This window comes from Argentina anserina, chromosome 6, assembly GCF_933775445.1.
Source record: "Argentina anserina chromosome 6, drPotAnse1.1, whole genome shotgun sequence".
NCBI lineage: Eukaryota > Viridiplantae > Streptophyta > Magnoliopsida > Rosales > Rosaceae > Argentina > Argentina anserina.
Genome location: NC_065877.1, coordinates 230,379 through 250,580, shown reverse-complemented (window position 1 = coordinate 250,580; position 20,202 = coordinate 230,379). Strand labels below are relative to the sequence as shown.

General features: G+C 39.4%; 7 protein-coding genes across 8 annotated transcripts; 5 read left to right on the top strand and 2 right to left on the bottom strand.

Annotated features, from left to right (window-relative positions):
• The first annotated feature begins 891 nt into the window (after window positions 1-891).
• LOC126800899 (GDT1-like protein 4) lies at window positions 892-3,984 on the top strand. 2 transcript variants are annotated; one of them, XM_050528325.1, is made up of 10 exons: window positions 904-1,015; window positions 1,046-1,201; window positions 1,280-1,345; window positions 1,669-1,800; window positions 1,915-2,013; window positions 2,135-2,207; window positions 2,577-2,662; window positions 3,142-3,225; window positions 3,413-3,472; window positions 3,636-3,984. In XM_050528325.1, the coding sequence occupies exons 2-10, from the start codon at window positions 1,142-1,144 to the stop codon at window positions 3,822-3,824; spliced, it is 849 nt and encodes a 282-aa protein (XP_050384282.1). In that variant the 5' UTR covers window positions 904-1,015; window positions 1,046-1,141; the 3' UTR covers window positions 3,825-3,984. The 2 variants fall into 2 exon arrangements, with proteins under 2 accessions (XP_050384281.1, XP_050384282.1); XM_050528324.1 differs by having other exon boundaries at window positions 892-1,201.
• A 128-nt stretch (window positions 3,985-4,112) lies between these two features.
• On the top strand, window positions 4,113-6,426 carry LOC126800879 (putative pentatricopeptide repeat-containing protein At3g23330). The gene has a single exon (XM_050528301.1). The coding sequence runs from the start codon at window positions 4,225-4,227 to the stop codon at window positions 6,424-6,426; it is 2,202 nt and encodes a 733-aa protein (XP_050384258.1). The 5' UTR covers window positions 4,113-4,224.
• Window positions 6,427-7,138: 712 nt separating this feature from the next.
• On the top strand, window positions 7,139-8,245 carry LOC126800901 (CRIB domain-containing protein RIC4). The gene is made up of 3 exons (XM_050528328.1): window positions 7,139-7,300; window positions 7,407-7,568; window positions 7,672-8,245. The coding sequence occupies exons 1-3, from the start codon at window positions 7,171-7,173 to the stop codon at window positions 8,001-8,003; spliced, it is 624 nt and encodes a 207-aa protein (XP_050384285.1). The 5' UTR covers window positions 7,139-7,170; the 3' UTR covers window positions 8,004-8,245.
• Window positions 8,246-8,335: 90 nt separating this feature from the next.
• Window positions 8,336-9,361, bottom strand: LOC126800900 (photosystem I reaction center subunit XI, chloroplastic). The gene is made up of 2 exons (XM_050528326.1): window positions 9,088-9,361; window positions 8,336-8,921 (listed from the first exon to the last, which is right to left on the bottom strand). Exons 1-2 carry the CDS (start codon window positions 9,247-9,249, stop codon window positions 8,433-8,435), a joined length of 651 nt encoding a protein of 216 aa, XP_050384283.1. The 5' UTR covers window positions 9,250-9,361; the 3' UTR covers window positions 8,336-8,432.
• Window positions 9,362-11,458: 2,097 nt separating this feature from the next.
• On the top strand, window positions 11,459-13,624 carry LOC126800902 (tyrosine-protein phosphatase DSP3). Its single transcript, XM_050528329.1, has 5 exons — window positions 11,459-11,874; window positions 12,091-12,184; window positions 12,425-12,482; window positions 12,573-12,616; window positions 13,121-13,624. The coding sequence occupies exons 1-5, from the start codon at window positions 11,717-11,719 to the stop codon at window positions 13,376-13,378; spliced, it is 612 nt and encodes a 203-aa protein (XP_050384286.1). The 5' UTR covers window positions 11,459-11,716; the 3' UTR covers window positions 13,379-13,624.
• Window positions 13,625-14,201: 577 nt separating this feature from the next.
• LOC126800910 (protein METHYLENE BLUE SENSITIVITY 1) lies at window positions 14,202-14,834 on the top strand. Its single transcript, XM_050528337.1, has one exon. It carries the CDS (start codon window positions 14,282-14,284, stop codon window positions 14,606-14,608), a length of 327 nt encoding a protein of 108 aa, XP_050384294.1. The 5' UTR covers window positions 14,202-14,281; the 3' UTR covers window positions 14,609-14,834.
• A 322-nt stretch (window positions 14,835-15,156) lies between these two features.
• LOC126800878 (WRKY transcription factor SUSIBA2-like) lies at window positions 15,157-19,355 on the bottom strand. Its single transcript, XM_050528299.1, has 5 exons — window positions 19,095-19,355; window positions 18,043-18,222; window positions 16,642-17,507; window positions 16,396-16,554; window positions 15,157-15,962 (listed from the first exon to the last, which is right to left on the bottom strand). The coding sequence occupies exons 1-5, from the start codon at window positions 19,353-19,355 to the stop codon at window positions 15,227-15,229; spliced, it is 2,202 nt and encodes a 733-aa protein (XP_050384256.1). The 3' UTR covers window positions 15,157-15,226.
• Between the last annotated feature and the right edge of the window lie 847 nt (window positions 19,356-20,202).

Genomic DNA, 20,202 nt, shown 5'->3' with positions numbered 1-20,202 from the left:
TGTGACTCAATTGCTTCTTTGGATGCCTGGCACTGGCAGTGTGGCATTTTCATTCAGATAACAAGGCCTCTATTAATTTTGGGTGATAAAAAAAATATGGAAAATGTGGAGAGAGTGAAAGCGGGAGTGGAAATATAAGGAAAGAGATTGGGTGGGCTGGGCACTCCTGACTGGACAAAACCAGAGAGCTACTGTGGACGACTTCCACTTGTTGTTTTTCTTTTATCTTTACGGCTTCATCGCTGCCTCATAGTATTTTTCGATCCAATCTTCTCATTCCAACACGGTAATGTCTCAAAAGTGAAAATAAGGTGTGGTAAAATTCAACCGATTTTGATTCAAGTTGTGTTTGGGTTGAAAGGTTGGGTACTTAGAAATGTTGAGTTTATTGTACATATTGTACATATTAAAACAACGTAGGGCGTCTCAAAGTCGAATTTTGAAAATATTTTAAAAAGTATAAATATCTAAAATACTTTATTTTAAAAAGAAGGGTGTGCTCTTTTCATTAACATGACTATTTTTTAATAGATTATATCACAGAAAACTCGAGCACAATGATCAATCCTCACCGTTTAAACTGTCATCTATATGTTTGCTTACGTGACGGTGTAAGAACTTAAATAATTTGTTCTCAACTTATTATATTATAACTTTTATAAATATGCTTAGGCATCGTATAGACTAGACAGCAAGAAATGTCGTTTGCTTCGTACCGAACAAGTGTATTTTGGTGGTGTCCCTCTTGGACGAGTCTAGTGAAGAGATTGGAGAATAGGGATCAGAGTGTCGGTAAAGGAAAAATGATGGATATTCCGATGAATCGCAGTAAAAAAGAAAGGATGGGATAAAATCAGAAATAGAAAAGGTAAAAAAAAAAAACCAGAAATTGGGTTGTTTTTCCACTGACTGGGGTCTCCTCTCGGTTTCAGGCAGGATCCCATTTTAACATGTGAAATCCTCGTTTACTTGACTTGCTGGGGATCTTCGCTTTCGGCAAGATCTCTCTCTCTCTCTCTCTCTCTCTCTCTCTCTCTCTCTCTCTTAATCTCTTCGATTTCAAATATAGACTTTACTTGGAATCCCAGTAAATCCAGAGCTAAAGAGGCTTTTGCGATTCAGATCCGCTATTCGTATCGCGATGGGTTTCCGTATTGCATTCTCCGTCTTGCTACTCCTCATCTTCGCCGTTTCTGCTCAGGTATTCCATCTCTTATCCTTGTTTCGTTTGCATAACTCTCTGCTCAGCTCATTGAGATTATCTGGTTGGTGATTTCAGGAGTCTGATGTCGATAATAAGAGGCGGGAGTCCGGCGGATCCTTGGATCTGGGACGCCGTAGCAAGGTTTGATTACCTTCTTGCCATTTCTACAATCTTTCTGTTTCTGGTCGGGTGTGCTTGTTTATGGATGTTCTTTAATCATTGAAAGTTTGAAATCAATGTTGCCGAAAGGAGATGATAGAATGCTCGAATTGAGCTAGGTGTTGGTTGTTGTTACTAGTTATGTTGTTGTAGCTTCAGATTGACATGCTGTTTAATTGAATTAATCTATACTATTCTACTTCAGAGATGTAGAGGATTCAATTTTGTAAATTTGTCAGTAACTTGCTCTTTGAAATCTGTTTTTTGACGTCTGTACTTGTATGTTATAATCTTTTTTTTTTCAGATTAATTTGAATCTTCTCGAAGCTCTTGGAGAGAATGGCGCCGATTCTGTTGCTATTGGTCTCAACGTGGACTCCGGTCTTGGAATTTTTGATGCCTTTGTTGCAAGCTTTTCAATGATACTCGTCAGTGAGGTTTGTGCACAACCTTTTTTTTTTGCTGTATTGATGATAGTTTCCCATGCAAGGTGCAAATTATGGTTGATAACAGTAGAATCACATTTCTTCTAATTGATGGTTTGCTACCAGATTGGAGATGAAACATTTATAATAGCAGCTCTTATGGCAATGCGCCATCCCAAGTCAATTGTCCTATCTGGTGCACTTTCTGCCCTGGTTGTAATGACGGTACGTTCTCCAATTTTCTGTTTCTATTTGTTGCAAGGAGTACTTAAACCTTTCCCTCAACATCTCCACCCTTTTATATTCCAATTCAATCAAGATGTGAGTTGTTGCAACTGTCATTTAGGTACTTTCCACTGGACTTGGTAGGATTGTGCCAAATTTGATATCAAGGAAGCATACCAATAGTGCAGCTACAGGTATATATGTTCATTCCTGTTGCTATGCTCTGTACATGTTTCGTCATTTTACTTTCAAGAGGACGTTCTACAATACATATGTTATTATTTAAGGACACTGAGATTAGACAGTAAATGCTGGGAAGTTCATATCATTGTACCAAAAGTTAACCTCGATTTAACTAAGAAAGATCCAGTTCATATATAGAAACCGAAACGAGGAGGAAAACAAAAGTCCTTGTTAGGGCACCATTGTAAATGTCTACCTTTATGTTTCATTTTTCTCCCTGGTTTGGTTCTGAACCAATTATTGCTTGTTGTATTCCAGTACTATGAATCAGGTTGATTGTTTGAAGGAACTCAAATGTCGTAATACTATTTTCTTTGCAGTTCTTTATCTATTTTTCGGGCTGCGGTTACTTTATATAGCTTGGAGATCTGATCCAAAAGGTTCACAGAAGAAAGAAATAGAAGAAGTATGTCTACTCTATTGTCATTCTTAGTTTGCAATATGTTTATATATTATACCCTTTATTTTTGGTTTTGGTGTCTATATGTGATCTCTAGATTGAAAATTGGATAGTTAATTATGCTTGTTTGCGTCAGTGATTATCAAGTTTATGTATCATGTTTACTGATCTTACGTTGGAAACTTACTACTAAAAATGGTTAAGCAGTCTGCTGATAAATAATGGTGTTTCTGTACGGCTTAAGATTTCACATCTGTCATCATATTTCCAGCTGAGGGATGTAAAAGTACTAAGCATTTAGGAAGAGCAGTTCATCTCTTAGTTTCACTTTTACTGGTCTAATTTGATTGCCTGTATTATTTCCTGAAACAATTACTTCTCTTATGATTGTCCTTTTACACATGAGCTTACAACTGGAATTTTGCTCTTCTGATAGTCTAATTTGGTCTCATTGTCTAAATTTGGTTGGCTTTTGATATATGCAGGTAGAAGAGAAACTTGAGTCTGGACAGGGGAAGACAACCTTTCGCCGTTTCTTTTCTAGGTTTTGTACACCTATCTTTTTGGAGGTATGATGTTTCCAACCTACTTATTATTGTTTTGGTTTCTTTTCTCTTTGTTACTGTGGACGACTGGACGTATAATTGTAGTACATATAATCCATATATCATTCATTAGCTTGCTGTAATGTATCGAGAAATCAACTTATAGCTGTTATAATCTTCAAAAACTGATACGTAATATTTAATTTTGCAGTCATTTGTTCTAACATTTTTAGCTGAGTGGGGAGATCGTAGCCAGATAGCGACAATTGCTGTAAGATGCGCCCTTTTCATAGTTCACTTTACTGCTGTAATTGTTGGTTTTATAAGATTGCATGCTTGCAGATTTCCAGTTATTATTATTATTTTCAATTATATACATATGCATATGAAGTTTTATAGTCTGGTTTTAACCAACAGTTACTTTAATCCTGCAGTTGGCAACCCACAAAAATGCAGTAGGCGTTGCGGTAGGTGCAACATTAGGACATACCATCTGCACGTCTGTGGCTGTGGTGGGAGGAAGCATGTTAGCATCCAAAATCTCCCAAAGGACAGTGGCCACCGTCGGAGGCTTGCTCTTCCTATGCTTCTCTTTGTCCTCCTATTTCTATCCCCCTCTATAAAGTCTGAACCCTAGTGCTAACCTGATTCTTTAAGAGCCCTTATGCTCTCCACTTATTATTAATTTTTTTTTTGTGTTATACAAGAGATCATTCTTCTGATTCGTTTGTAAAACATTAGTACTTACAACTTTACTAGTATATAGTGATTTCATCTGCTTCCCTCCATTTCCTCTGCTCTCTCTCTTTCCCCTCTCTCAATCTTCCCCAACTCCGAATCATAATGTAGCTCAGTAGCGCGAAGTTGCGAATAAGATTTGTAATCCTGAATAAATGACCTACAGAAATCAAAAGCTGCAGATGTTCATCATGGAAGTTGAGAATCATCGAGTTTCATCATTCCAGCGGTAGTATCTGTTTAAACCTCGACAGCCCCAAACAGAGAAGTCAGAGTGGGAAAAAAATGAGACGGGCTTGTCTGAGCACCAGAAGCTGTAACTCGCTGTTGAAGCATACCGATAAGTTCGACTTTCAGAGATTTCAGCACTCTGGTTACCAATCCTTACCGGATGTTCATCATGCCAAGTCAGTCAAGGACGGTTCATTGCAGCAATTGAAAGTGGGGAGGTACGTTGTTAATCTGTACATGAAATCTAGAAACTTGGAGTATGCACACAAGCTGTTCGGTGAAATGCCTGACAGAGATGTCCGGTCGTGGACTGTACTTATCTCTGGGTTTGCTCGGACTGGAGCTTGTAGAATGGTGCTGGAGCTTTTCAAAGAGATGCTAGCTGAGCGTGTTTGCCCGAACCAGTTTACTCTATCTAGTGTGTTAAAGAGTTGTTCGGGTTTAAGTGATTTTGGGATGGGGAAGGGAGTTCATGGATGGATATTGAGAAATGGGATTGAGTTGGACGTGGTGTTACAGAATTCAATGCTTGATGTTTATGTCAAATGTGGAGCATTGGATCATGCAGAAAGGTTGTTTGCGACTATGAAAGAGAGAAATACAGTTACTTGGAATATAATGATGGGTGCATATATGCATATTGGGGACATGGAGAAGGCTCTTGAGTTGTTCAAAAGGTTGCCCTCCAAAGATGGTGCTAGTTGGAACACAATCATGTACGGGTTAATGCAAAATGGGGATGAAAGATGTGCATTGCAGCTACTTTATGAGATGGTGGGAAATGGTGTTCCATTTCAGAATGTCACTTTCTCTGTAGCTCTGGGTTTGGCTTCATCTTTATATGCTGCGGAACTTGGGAGACAAATTCATGGCTCTCTTGTGACGCTTGGCATTGAAAATGATGGATATCTTCGAACTTCCTTGATTGACATGTACTGCAAATGTGGGAGAATGGACAAGGCATCACTTATATTCCGAAAGATGCCTCTCGGAGCGAAGTCTAAGTTTACAAGTGACGAGGTTAAGACTGAAATCATATTATGGAGTACAATGGTTTCCGGGTATGTTCGTAATGGTGAGCATGAGTGTGCTTTGATAACTTTCCGTTCTATGCTTCGTGAACAAATTATGGTGGATCAATTCTCTGTGACCAGTGTTGTTTCTTCATGTGCTAACATTGGGAGTTTGCTTCTGGGTCAAAACATTCACGCACTTGTTCAGAAAATTGGGTACAAATTAGATGTTCACTTGGCTTCCTGCTATATTGATATGTATGCAAAATGTGGGAGTCTAAGTGATGCTTGGATGATTTTTAAACAAACTTTTCATCCGGATGTTGTTTTGTGGACTTCAATGATTTCTGCTTGCGCTGTACATGGGCAAGGAAAGGAGGCTGTACGGTTGTTCGAACTCATGTTAAGAGAGGGAATTAAACCGAATGAGGTTACATTCGTGGTGGTTCTAAATGCTTGCAGCCATGCTGGGCTCATTAAAGAAGGCTGCAACTACTTCAGCTTGATGAAAGAAGTTTATGGCATTAAGCCCGGAACTGAACATTTCACCTGTATGGTTGATCTTTACGGTCGTGCAGGTCGGTTAGATGAGAGTAAGCAGTTCATTCATGAAAATGACATCTCTCACTTGAGTTCAGTTTGGAAGTCATTTCTATCTGCCTGCCGGCTTCATACAAATTTAGAACTGGGAAACTGGGTTTCCGAAAAGCTACTCCAACTCGAACCATCTGATGGACCTTATGTCTTGATGTCAAACATGTGTGCTGCAAATCACAGATGGCAAGAAGCAGCTGAAATGAGGATTTCGATGCAAAAGAGAGGGATTAACAAAGTTCCCGGCCAATCTTGGATCCAACTGAAGAATGAAGTCCACTCCTTCGTCATGGGAGACCGGAGTCATCCGCATTCCACCAAGATATATTCATACTTGGACGAACTGATTGCGAAACTGAAAGCAATCGGGTATTCAATGGACACCAAGCTGGTGATGCAGGACGTAGAAGAAGAACAAGGAGAAGCTATTCTTGGTCATCACAGTGAAAAGCTTGCACTTGCCTATGGCATCATTAGCTCGGCTTCTGGGATACCTATTCGGATAATGAAGAACCTTAGAGTGTGTGGTGATTGTCACAACTTCATTAAATTTACTTCTCAGCTTTTAGATAGGGAATTCATTGTCAGAGATCTTCATCGGTTCCATCATTTCAAGCATGGTAGCTGCTCCTGTGGAGATTATTGGTAAAAACTATAATATATTGTTACTGTCTTGCTCCAACGTTAACCTTGTTAATCTCAGTATCAGATGGAACTCCAGTCAACCTCAGAGTTTGCTGATCCATCTATTCTATACATATATATATACCAGTCGATTTGAGGTTGGTAACACAAGCGTAGCTTTCTCCTCCAAGGTTCTGTTTTTCTATTCTTGCAATCAATCATATATGCCCTGCTTCTAAGGAATAGGCCTAAGCCATGAGCTTGATTGCTTAACATACACTACTTGAAAGATCGAGTCCAAACCAAGTAAACAAATTAACCCAAAAAAAAAAACATATTAGGACAAGTGGAAAATTGGTGGCTTGTTCAGTAAGAGAGGCAAGTGAAGTGGAAAAACCAACTCACTAAAAGTGGTTTTATCCTCTTTCAATTAGGTTAAACTTCACAACAAAACCTTGTTAGTGTGGATTTTACGTCCAAACATATCCATCACTTGGAGTTATGTATTGCAAATGTCAAAATGCTAATTACTTCTTATCATATGAGCTACCTAACAGATCGATTTGCATATGTGTTGGCCAAAAAGAAAACAATAACAGACATGCATATGTGACTTGAAATTTTCTACACGTATAATTATTGTAACTTGATAACAAAGTCAGGGCACTGTTGCACACGCTATTTTAACAGACCATCTTCCAAATCTACAATTTCCTCGAAGGCCAATATCTCAAAATCTTCTCTCATTCTCTCGAGCAGTTGATGTAACATGAGAGAAAGAATGGAAAGATTTGTGCTCCTTCCATTCACTATTGGCTGCGTTTCCGAGTCTTGCATTGCTGTTGGTGCACAGCAACAGCCCAGAAGATCCAAATCAGATTTAAATCCATCTCCAATAAGTCTCTCTCAGATTCTGCTCACAGTTCTTGTACAATCTTTTCAAATTTAATTTGCTAGCGTAATCATCGATCAGCATGTCTAATATATTTAATGATATTTGTGAAGGAAGGAAAGAAGATGAAGAAGATGAAGAGGAGGAACGAGATAGCTTATCGAGTGGCGAAAACATGAAGAACTCATTTAGATCTCTTACTCTTTCAAAGCCAAACATATCTATTGGTATACATAGGCTCTTCAAGGGTTTCAAGACTGTTTCTCAAATGTTTGGTAAGTCTCTATACATGGGGATTATTGAGTACTTCAGTTTTTTCTTAAATTGATTATCAATTTTTATTTACTCTGGTGCCTGCTTCATGTAAATGCATGGCAGTGTACAAGGATGAAATGGACGAAGAAGACGTGGATATGGAAATAGGGTGTCCTACAGATGTGAAGCATGTTACACACATAGGTCTGGATAGTCCTGCTTCTGCTCCTGCTTCTGCTTCTGCTTTTGTTTCTGCTACTAGTGCTAGTGCGGCAACAACTGGCCAAATGAATAAGGGCTCTAGGGATGATTTCATACCTCCTGCTACCTGGAGGCAATTTGAACTCTCGAGGGATTCACAACCTGATGCTCATGATGTCAATATCAATTCAGTGGCTTCTATTCCTCTTCATGAATACTTGTCCAGAGTGAATTATGGAATGAGGATCGACTGATGATGTGGTTATATATTTAAGACTGTAAATCATTGCCAAATCCAAACCAGAGTTCTCTTTCTCTGAAACTAGGATTTCCATGTCATGGTGGTTTCTTGGTGCTTAAATGTTGTGATGAGATAAGTGATGACTATATATATTATGAATATATAAAGTTTAATGTGGCATTTCAACATCTATATTCTTCAAATCATGATAATAATTAAGCACAAAGGATTTCTGTTAAATAACGAAACCAGAGGACATGAGGAGGGATGACTATTGGTTATCATGAGTTGAACAGCAATAGGTTTGACGAGTGGTAAAGATTAAGTAAAGTGGCAAATGAAGTGTTAAGCATAACATATACGATTTGCACAAAGCCACAAAAAATTGTAGCATACGAGAGATTCATTACAGGGTTGAAAAGTAGAAGCAAATGCTGTACATCTACTTGACGTAGTAAGGAAGGTTAATGACATAGAGGAGGAAGTAAGCCCAAGTGACACCGGAAATCCCACCGAAGAAGAACCCTCCGGTGAATTTCGCCCATCCCTCGGCGGTTTGGAGCTGATCGGGCTCCTTCTTGCGGCCGGTCAGTGTCAAAGAAGGAGCAGTGGATGGCTCCCCCTCCTTGAAGGATGCAATGCCGTACATGGTCAAGCAAACACTGAGGATTGTCACAAGACCAGCAGCTGCCAAGGAGCCAGCTCCCCCAGCTACTTCAGTGTTCCTCAATGGGCCTGCCTTGACGAATGGGCCGACCAAGAGGAATCCATGGGCCAGACCCACCTCAATACCCCTCAATAGTGGGCTCACTGCTGTTCTGTAGGCAGGGAGGTTGGAGAGGTACCATGCAATCAAAGGGCTAGATGTCACTGGAGTCTCCAAGCTTCCAATGAAGGGGTCACCATTGATTGGTTGGATCACTTGAAATGGCTGCATATTCCATCAAACAACATCAATAATCATAAAAATGTGCTTAATACTTATTGAGTGTTATTTATTGAGAATGTTTGTAACATATTGTGATGCACATGTAGCACTAGCTTCTTAGATCGAGCTAATCGGTTAGTTTCATAATATGAGAAATGCGTAGACGTACCTTGTCGGTTTGGGTGGCTTTGATGGTGAAGGAAGAGGATCTCTTAGAAGGGAGGAGCCTGAGAGGAGAGGCAGTGAGGCCCTTGGGAGCAAGCAAGGCTCTAGAGACTGGGGAGGTGAAGGTGGAGTTGAGCTGGCTGGCCATTGGTGAAGCACTGGCCATGGCTTTCTGCTTTGATCAAGTTCCAAGTTAACAAACTGTAATGCAAGAGTAGCAGAAGAGAAGTGGTGATGGACAAAGTGGAAGCCACAAAAATGAGTGAGATATTATGATATTGGGAGGGTGCCAAGTGTGAGTGAGTAAGAGATTGTGGTTAGGAAAGACCCCTCTGATTTCATTGGGATCAAGTGGATACACTAACATCTTATCCTTTATCCAGACTTCTTTTATTTTATTTTATATATTTTATTTCGAATACATTTTTCTTTTCTTTTTGGAATGAAAATTCACAAAATAGTGCCTTTTGGGAATATGAGTTGGGTATGAGATTGGTTGGGCTCAAGTGGATTTGTTTCTCTAGTGGTGTATTGTGGGTTGAGGTATCAACTTGGTTTGCTTAGCCAACAGACTTGCAACACAACCTGGATCAGCATTCAGCTGCAGCCTGCTTGACTACGTACCCATGCCACCTATTTCTTCATTTTAGTGAAATACAAACACATTAGGAAATGTGTTGTTCATAATGTTATCATTATTTCTAGAAAAGAGCAATGTGAAATGAAACCACACTGCTCAACAAGGTAAAAGTATAACTAAGGTGCACATTAACAGCCTAATTGAATGTTATCGTCTCAGTGGGTGGGTCATTCGCTCAGTTTTTCTCATACGATTACTTGTTGTCTGTTGGTGTGATTTAGTTCCTCCTTCCCGGCCAATTTGGCTCTGCAAGCTTTTATATTGCTCTGGTTTTGAAGAAGTGATTGAATGTTAGACCCTAGAGGATCGAGCTTCGTACAGTGTTTGAGACTTTGAGTGTTTGACAAGTCATGTACAACTGAAGAAGTGGTTTTGAAAAATCAAACCCAGGTAGCTTTCAGGTTGTTCATGCATGCAGCCATGCAGGGGTGACCACTGGAAACATTCAACGAGACAATTCAAGGGTCAAGTGGATTCTGATTCTCTCGATCTGTCTAAGATGCATAAAAATACTTGATTGGAAGATAAGGAAAGAGTCACCTTTAGGCTAATTAGCAGCCATGGAAGGAGTTTGGAATCTCATGAGTTGTATAAAGAGAGAGCTGATGTAGATGTCCAATGAATCTCAAACAAGAAGACACGATTACTTTTCATCGCGCATGCTTTAAGCAATGTATACGTATGCTGACGCCCTTTCCACTCTCAGTGACTCAGTCTCATGGCTTTAGTCAAATTCAACATGCACGGATCATATCGGAATGTTGAATCAAATATTTTTTTCTCAAATCCATGTCACTTGGAATCCTTATTCTTTTACCACTAAGTTTCTTATAGAAACAAATTTGCTGCTAACCCTTATTATGTACACGCAATGACAACCACCCTAAATAAATGCAAAATATCTTTTTATAATACTATAATTATAAATTTGTTGATAAAAATGACACTTAACATTTACTTAAAATGGTATGCATGATAGAAATGAGCGACAAATTTGTTTATATTTCGTTTCATCCCAAACTCTCGATCATTATTTAGTAAAACAACAAAACGAAGGCTCCAAAAACTGCAACTCATTGACCACAGTAAATTTTGACATGTTTTCTGAATTTTAATTTGATTTCTAAAGTTTGTGCATGATTGTCATGCTATAAGTTATTCATCAATTTGATCGATAATGAAAATAAGATTTTTCGATTCTTTACTTAAACTCTATACATACTAAAAGAGTTTTATTTTAAGAAACACGTTGCCTAACACAGTCCACATTATATGTAAATTTACTGATACGTGTCAACAATTCAATAAAATGAGAACTCAAATCAATTTTAGTCTTTAATTCGGATAATTATCAGTAATTAGTGGTGTCAAGTGTTTTTCAAAAGCCAAGTTCTCTCTAAATCCTATAAATCTTAACCGGAATCAGCAGTCGGTCTTTTTTTACAAACAACAACACTGATGATCGACCTCGAACATTATCTCTTTCATTTCCTCTAGAATGTGTTGTTGGAAAGTCTCAATTAGTGACCCACATTACCTAAAAAGAGTAGCAACAGCTCTCCAGAATTGTGGATTTACTAAAAATCACAATCGAACACCAAAATTGAAGTTAACAAAAAAAGGAAATAGCATGAGGAAATTAGAGGGGTGATTGTATAAATAATGAGTAAAAAAAAAAGTTGAAGAGGTAAGCGAAATGTGAGAGGGAGGTAAAAAAAAAGTCTACTAAGACTCTTCTTTAAAATCCCAATGACCTAATCCAAATTCAATTCCAATTCCAACTCCTCTCTTCTTTTGTCCTTTATTATTTTTTTTCACGAGAAAGCAGCAGAAAGCGAAACCCTGAAACCCTCGAACGGCGTCGTTTGATTCGTCTTCTCCACCTCCCACCTCAAACTCAAACCATGAGCTCCTTCTATTCTTGTTTTTCTTGACACTGGGAATCCCGCGCTGCATTTACGAAGAGCAAGAAACGAAGAAGAGAGCGACGACGATGGAGAAGCAGAACAAGAAGATGAACGACCGCGAAGACGACGACGTTTTGGAGCCGCCGATCAATTTCTCGATGGTGGAGGACGGCATTTTCAGATCTGGCTTCCCTCAACCTGCCAATTTCCCCTTCCTCCGCTCCCTCAACCTCCGATCAATCATGTAAGTCCCTTCCGAAACCGAATTGACATTGTTAGGGGTTTGATCAATCCCAAGGTGTGTGCTTTTTGCTGCTCACGTACAAGTTTGAATCAATTTGATGAATGTAGGAACGAATGATTGTTTTCATTTCGCTTGTGAAGAAAATAGAAGATGAATGAGTTTGTGTCATCAATGATATGGCTTAATGTGAAATTGATTGTGTGATTTTTGGAGCAGATATTTGTGTCCTGAGCCCTATCCTGAGGAAAATTTGGAGTTTCTTCGTGCGCAAAACATTCAGCTCCTACAATTTGGAATCGAGGGGAAGACGGTATGATTCTCTAACATTGTGCTCTTCTTTGGTAAAAGTTGTTAATGTTAACATCTGTTGTGGTATTTTCAGTTACTATATGCTTTAATGTAAGCAGGTTGACCTGTCTGTGACAAAATGTTGAAATTCAGTTTGATACTTTTGTTGCAATGGAAACATTAGGCTTTGGATATGGCATTTGATAAATTATTAGTTCTGTTGCATCTGTGTTGATAAGTTCTTGGCCACTTGCTTTTGCAGGATCCTGCCATATTGATTCCCAAGGATACTATCTTGGAGGCTTTGCAAATCTTGATTGGTACTTGGTCTAACACAGACTTTTCATTATTATTTACATATTTCTCTAGGTAATTTACAGTTCTAACTTTTACTCTTTTGGTTTTTGCAGATGTGAGGAATCATCCTGTGTTGATCCACTGCAAGCGTGGAAAGGTAAGCCTCTTGTGTTTGACTAATTTACTATATGCTGTTCTTTCCCTTCTCTTCAAAAGATGACGATGCGTGTTCATAGCTTAAAAGGATTTTTTTTACCAGGAACAGAACGTAAACAAACTTATTGGGTGCAATAATTTGATTCTTTTTTAAACAAATTGATTTCTTTATTCAATCAATATTCAGGGTTCACCCTTCCACCTAATGACCATTCTGAATATTTTAGTAGGATGGGAAGAGAGCTGTTTTAATCTTTGAAATAGATTTCTAAAACAACTAACTGTGCTCTGAACTTCAGTTGACTTAACTTGATATGAAGATGTGGTGCTGTTGTTCTACATTATATAAACTACATTTCAAAGTGATTTTATCTTAGGACTCTGAAAATTTCCAGCTGATATGTACAACCTGAATTATGCTTAATTACTGGAACTCTTTGAATTTACATGCCTCTGATTTGGATCATGGCTGTTCGGACTTGTTGTTTGCAACTTGCTTTTACAGCATCGAACGGGTTGTCTTGTTGGTTGCCTGCGGAAATTTCAGAATTGGTGTTTGTCCTCTGTGTTTGAGGAGTATCAGCGATTTGCTGGGGTGAAGTCAAGGCCGACAGATTTGAGATTCATAGAGGGATTCAACATAATGCGCCTGAGGCAATGCCTTTACAGTATTATCTACCAGTATCAAGGTTACGGTTCTAACAAAAGGCGATTGGTGTACAGTGATGAGAGTCTACAGAAGCCCCAAACCATGAAGGTTTAACTTAGCATGGAGTTGGAGGACCCCTTATCCTGATTTTGCTTTCTACTAGTCTCATTTAGACCTCTCTTTGTTGCGTACAATATATGAGTCAAGACAGTTATTATCCTTGTCTCCACTTTTACAAAGCTTAAAAACATCCTCTCACCCTTGATGAGGGTATCTGCATAAATTGTTTCGGAAATGTGATAGCAACTGGTGATTGGTACAGATCTATTTTCCTCTGTACAAAACAACATGATTTGTTCATCTCTTTCCATCTAATTGATAAAGACCAGTGAATTCTTGGTTCTTCTACAGCTCTCTCTCTCTCTCTCTCCATTAAACACCGTGGATCACAGAATCTCATTTGGTTTTGGTAGCAACTTTGTGACTGTACATGCCACATGAAGGAGGACAGATTTAACCTGAGATGTAAATGATGCACCACCAAATTCTGTCGTTGGCAATTGCTGACATTGATAAAAAATAATACAGATTCGTGGTGGCTCGTACTAGGCTCGCTAAATTGTTGAAATCAACGGGCTGTCATGACTCATGATCTTCTTTACCTAGACACTAAACAAGGCATAGATCTTGCAGCTTTGGCTAAAGGTATAACCTTCCACCAAGACGAGACAAGGGCCGACACATATCGCTGTATCTCCAACTCCACCACTGTGAACAGGCCCAAGGCAAAAAAGAGAGGCCCAACAAGAGAGAGAGAAGAGTCCAATAGAAAGTCGCCGCGTCAGCAATCTTACATAGACCCGAGCACAGGGAGTGACGGAGAGAGGCGGATAAGCCCTCACTATATATAAGATCGCAAACGCAACCCCCGCACACAGTTTCTCTCCTCTTCTGATTTTCTCCCCCAAATCAAAAGGTTTGCGTTTTTAGGGTTTCTCTGTGTGTGGCCACCAAACCATGACGGGGAAGGCGAAGCCGAAGAAGCACACGGCCAAGGAGATCCAGGCCAAGATCGACGCTGCCACTACCAATCGCGGCGGCGGGAAGGCCGGAATCGCTGACAGGACCGGGCAGGACAAAGGCGGACACGCCAAGTACGAGTGCCCCCACTGCAAGATCACTGCGCCTGACGTCAAGACGATGCAGATTCACCACGACTCTAAGCATCCTAAGCTTGCCTTTGACGAGGCGGCGATTGTCAACCGTCACGCCAGCACCAGCACCAGCCAAGCCGCCGTCGCTGAGAAGCCCAGGCCCGGTGTTCGCGGCAGCCTCAAGAAATAAGACCAATCTCTGAGATTGGTCTTCGAGTTTGGATATATGGCTGGGTTGTTGTTTTCATTCCTCTTGTCTTTTTCTGTTTCTTGGGGGTTTAGATTGTTGGGTGTGGGAATAGTGCTCATGGTTATGAACATGATGATGATGATGTATATTAGTTCTCTTATGCCTAGCCTATGATAATCAAGAATCAAGATGATGATGATTAATGTTTTAGCTTCTTTAATCTCAATGCTTCTTGGTTGTCTTACTCATCCTACTCACTTTGAATTATATCTTGAAAACTGGCATTGCACAAAGCAAATTTGGATATTATTGGGTTCACACAATTGGTTTAACATCTAGTCATAATTGGGGCTTAAGAAAGCTGAACACACAGAAGAGATACAAGGGACTGATTCTGTGACCGTAAATCTTTCTTTTCTATTGATAAATTTGATCAAGAAACTTTAAAAATGTAGTTCCAATTTTTTGTAATTTTGTATGGGGAATGTCTGAACTGGAAAACCAGAGAAAACAAAGACTGTAGCAAAAACTGCGAGAACAATAAAACCTTGAGCGCTAGCTAGGGCTAGCAGAGTCTGCCTCAGTTGGTGAACTAATTCTGAAAAACAACCTAAGAGTTTATGATGGATAGCCTCCCATGATTCTTTGATAGAGTAAGGCTGAGGTTGGTGACAATGCTGCATTTCCCTGATCAATCATAGGCAGGCAGGCATCATAGAGGCTCTCATCTTTTTCTTCTTGTTTTGGCTTCACGAACCTTAAATCATTCTCCTGCAGCTGCTGTCCTGAGAAATAAGGCTGCATCGAACAGACTGACTTTCCATTATTGAAATCATAACCTGCGAGACCAAGACTGCTGGATGGGGGAAGATTCAAAGGCAGCGACATGGGGAAGTCTGGCACAACAGAACTAGCATGGTGAGTCAAATTGTGATGACTACCATTTAGACCATATGAGCCATATGGCATTGCATTTTGAAGAGGTCGGAACTTCATTTGGTAAATGGAAGAAGTTCCAAATTTGAAGTCATTGTTGAAATTCCCGAGATAAGTAGAGCGCAGATACTCGTCAGGAAATTCTGGTTTTCTATCAAAATGAGGTGCAAGATCTTGTACTTGCGTCTCAGGCTTTGGAATGTTGGCATTTCTGGATAATGCCAGTGCTGGCTGAGCAATGGCAGCAGCTGGATGTCCATTAGCACCACTTGAGTTTATATGATTACTGTTTCTGGCTGCAGGCACCACATGGTTATGCTTGCCTTCATATGTAGTAATAACAAATTTTATATCATGGGAGGCCCTTTCAACATGCTTCCTTACTAAGCATCCCGCACTTGTACATTTGTAGTAGCTCCTGCAGGACAGGATGAAGTAACAAGATTAATTGCCTGCAAAATATAATAAAGCCCCGAATCTCACCACCATTCAGAAAGAGAATTAACCCAGCTTACCATGGTTATGTATCATTCTGTGCATCTTTTAGATAAAGTGAAAGAAAAAAAACATTACAAGTCTACAACTGATATCTACTGTTTTCTGGAACTTGCCGATTTTCTTTGTTGCTCTTTGTTATATACCAACAGAATTCACTACACTTTAAATTGGTAAGAAATTCCAAAATGTGAAGATCTTTCTATGAGATCACGGCCACCTTAATCATCTTTAGCTACTGGAAAGTAAAGCAAGCATGCACAGCAGCCTGATTTAGCCCTAGTGAATAATGTTCTAAGACTATGAAGTATTACTAATCAAACCACCAAATTGAGTACTAATCAGTAAAGGCATACCTGGGGTTTGGATTCCCCTTGACAACCTTTTGTCCATACTTTCGCCAACGATAGCCATCATCAAGTATGTCTATCTCACTTTCAATCTGGACCACGACTCTTGGTTCCCGGACAGCCCTAGAAGCTATACTTGTCTCAATCATGCAGCTATCTTTCTTCCTGAAATGTAAAACCAATACGTGAGATAATTTTGTCCTGCATGCTCATTTGGTTTAGAAATAGACATCAAGATGATAAACAATGTACCTTCTTTTTGATTCAGATTCTTCATTATCTGCATCATCTCCAAGTGATATGCTCCGTTGGGCAGCCTGGTCATCTTCATCAACACTAGCAAGTCCGGATGAAAACTCCGGAGTGTCTGCAGATTCAAAGACACCTAGGGATTTTCCTTGCGTGGCCGATAAAGGGTCAGACTGCTCAGTCACAATGGATGCTGAGGATGTCCTTTCCAGACCATCACCTCTCCCGTCATAACCACTCCTAATCTCCTCACCGGACTGAATTTTTGCCCAAACTGAGTCACGGTCAACTTTCGCAGAGGTTCTATTGCCCTCAGCCATTTCTGACATCTCATCATATGAAAATGCTGATCCAATTGGTGCTGCAGCACGTCGATTGGGCTGAGGTTGTGCATGGTTATGAGGAGCTCCTTTGTAAATGATTTCTGTTATTTGACCATCAAAGGATCGTTCCACCTTTTTCTTCACCGGACAATTTGGATGAGTACACTTATAGTAGCTCCTCGGATATTCACTACCTTTAACCTGTTTCTGCCCATACTTCCTCCAATTATATCCATCCTCTGAATTCCTTGCCATCCCCAGAGATGGATACCCTTTATGGTCTCCTTCCAAAATTTGATGGGTTTCAACATCCTCCCCATGAATAATTTCTTTGGGAAGAGAATTGTGATCACTAGCTATGCTGGTATGAGGCATTTGCAAGTCAGCACAGTTATCATCCATTACGACAATACTTAAATTATTAACATCATCTGATGGATCAATATCATAGTTCTTTGCATTCAATTCTTCATGAATGTCCATAGGGAACTCAAAATTCAATGGCTGTTGCTCCAAGACAAGACCTTCATAGTCAACATTTGACCCCTGAGAAAAAAAGGCAATGAAAAAACCGTCACATTTTATCTTTAAATAATTTTATCAGATATTTCATTAGATGGTGATGTGAATGTAGTTGTTTCTGTTTTCTACAGAACTTAAAGGGGCACACCATCTGTTTGGACCTTGAGCCCCAATAAACAGTCAGCTTCATCAAGAGAATTATTAACTCATGGTTTGAGTTAAATATAGGTTACGGCTGCATCAGCTGAAGGCCTAAACTAGATTGTAATGCCGTCTTTAAAGTGCTCAAAACTATTCACTCATGTTAGCCACTGCCTGCTATCTTCTTTTTTTTTGGTCAAATCACTGCCTGCTATCAAAGTATCCATATATTACAAATGACAAGATCTTTTTTATGGACTTTGCTCGGTTGCGTTAGATAATGGTCCTCATCGACTTATCTTTATCAGTAGTTATATTATTTCCATCTGTAGTTGATATATTACTACTGGAAAAGCTTAATACTACTTTTCAGATTGAAGGCTTATAGTCATCAACTACTAAAGAAACAAGACATTACCTGATTTTCAAAACCAGAATAACCTGGCAGATACTTCTGATCTCCTTGATCCTTGAGCATGCAGGGTAAATTAAAACCACTCCCCCTTCGGAAATCTTGATTAGTTGCAGATTTCAGCATTGAACTGTCATCATTAGGAGGAAACTTTGGAAAAGTTCCGGTAGTAGGAGATGGCAGTGCCTGGAACAACAAATGAGTTAGGAATCACATATCAAACAGCATTAGGCAGTTATGCATAGACAACACTTGAAGTTTTCAATATGTTACTTCTTCCATCCCCCACATAAAACAATACAACTATGTGCTGGTCACTACACTATAACTATCACCATCCACATTGCTGATTCTCGTTGCTGTTTTGTTATTATTGTGTTATGGCTCAGCTGCCTTCACTTATGTGCAATGTGGAATTCATTGCCTTGCATCGTCATATATATGTAAAGCTATCTTCTAAACTCATATGTTAAAAAAACCGAGACAAAGTCTAGTTTAAGATAAGAAGTTAAAATATAAATGAACGAATTGGACAGTCCTTCCAGCTGTGTGAAATAGCAATTGAGCATAGTGTGAATTTGCAATCACAGCACAGTAACCTATAAACAGAGAGTAGGAAACTATGTATACAGATCAAAACTACATCACACTCACAGATAAAAGAGCCAAGCAGACGTCAGTGTACAAAGAAACCACATCTATTTAAAGTATAAACCAAGAGGTAGCCAGCACTCATATTTGTATCAGCTCAGACTTAACATTATAATCTCGATTGTCGAAGACTCACTGTGGTTTTTTTTTTTTTGGTTTAGCGTTTATTATCACTATTTGATCTCGTTAACAATATCAACTGATCAAGAGCAAGACACATTTGGACCAAAAAAAAGAGAGCAAGACACACAACTTCACATATGGAGCCAACAGGCACTAGAAACGACAGAAGAAACAAAATATGCACATGAAAAATAGTAAAGTTTCATTGATCAGCAATATTTTTTTCAACAAAGGAAAAAGACTAAATCAAGAAAAATTCCGAAATGGAAAAGAGAATGAATGACCTGAGAATTGGGGAGCATCATGGGGGAGTCTAGCAAAGCGGTGGGGCTGATGCCGGGTGGAATAGTGAGGTGGCCAGGTGACCTGTCCCCCGGCGCCGGCGACGTCAAAGGGCTGACGGCGGTCCTCCTGATACGTGGCGTATTGATCCTCTCGGCATTGAATCCACACTTGGCTGCCCTCCTTTCGGCAATGCTAACGCTACCACCATCCCCATATTTGGTTTTGTCGTCTGCAACGATCACATCGTTTGCCTGCTCCATTGTCCTTACAAAGGATGTAAATGAAGGAATGAATATGAAAGAAGAGTGATGATGGCCGTTGTGAGTGTTTGTGAGTGTGAGGAGTCTTTGGTCTTAGCTCCTTGCTTCAGTGATTGTGGAGCTGAAGCCTTTTCATTGATTTGTTACAAGAAATGGATTCAGGGTTTCAAGAACAACACTTTCAGGTTTCAAAAATCTTGTCCAGAGATTACAATGAAGAAATACAACAAAAGAATGAAGCTTTTGTATTTTCCAACAAGAAGAGATTGATTTTCTGAGAGACAGAGTGAGAGAGGCAGAGAAGAAGAAGAAGAGACAGAGTGTGTACAATGTTTCTTCTTCTTGAAAACACCAGAGAATAAATAGAATGGTGACAGTGGGACCTATCCACAGACCCCTTCTAGGTGATGAATTGTGATAAAGAAGAACTTTATTTGCTTTCTCACCACTCTTTTACTCATTTCATTTTGTAGAAATTACATTTACCATTACATATCCAAATCTAAAGAATTTTGTTTTCTTCATGTTTTCTCAAACTACCCTTTATCCTTGTTTATCTTTTTAGAGTAAGCAGCCCTCTAAAATGTTGAACAATAATTCCGAAACATTGGATCTGACGCTTTATTCTAATGTACATGAATGACACGTCTGATGTTTCCGGTTTGATAACATTACCCTTCCAGTTCTCTTACTAAATATTCACGATTCATGAAATGGGTACAATATTATGAGAAATTTCTATATTTTGATAAATTGAGAAGTAATTACCAGGATGGAGAGATTCGATGATGATTTGTGTCATGATTTGCTAGGGACTTGAGAGTAGTGAGTGAGTGTCAAGAGTGTT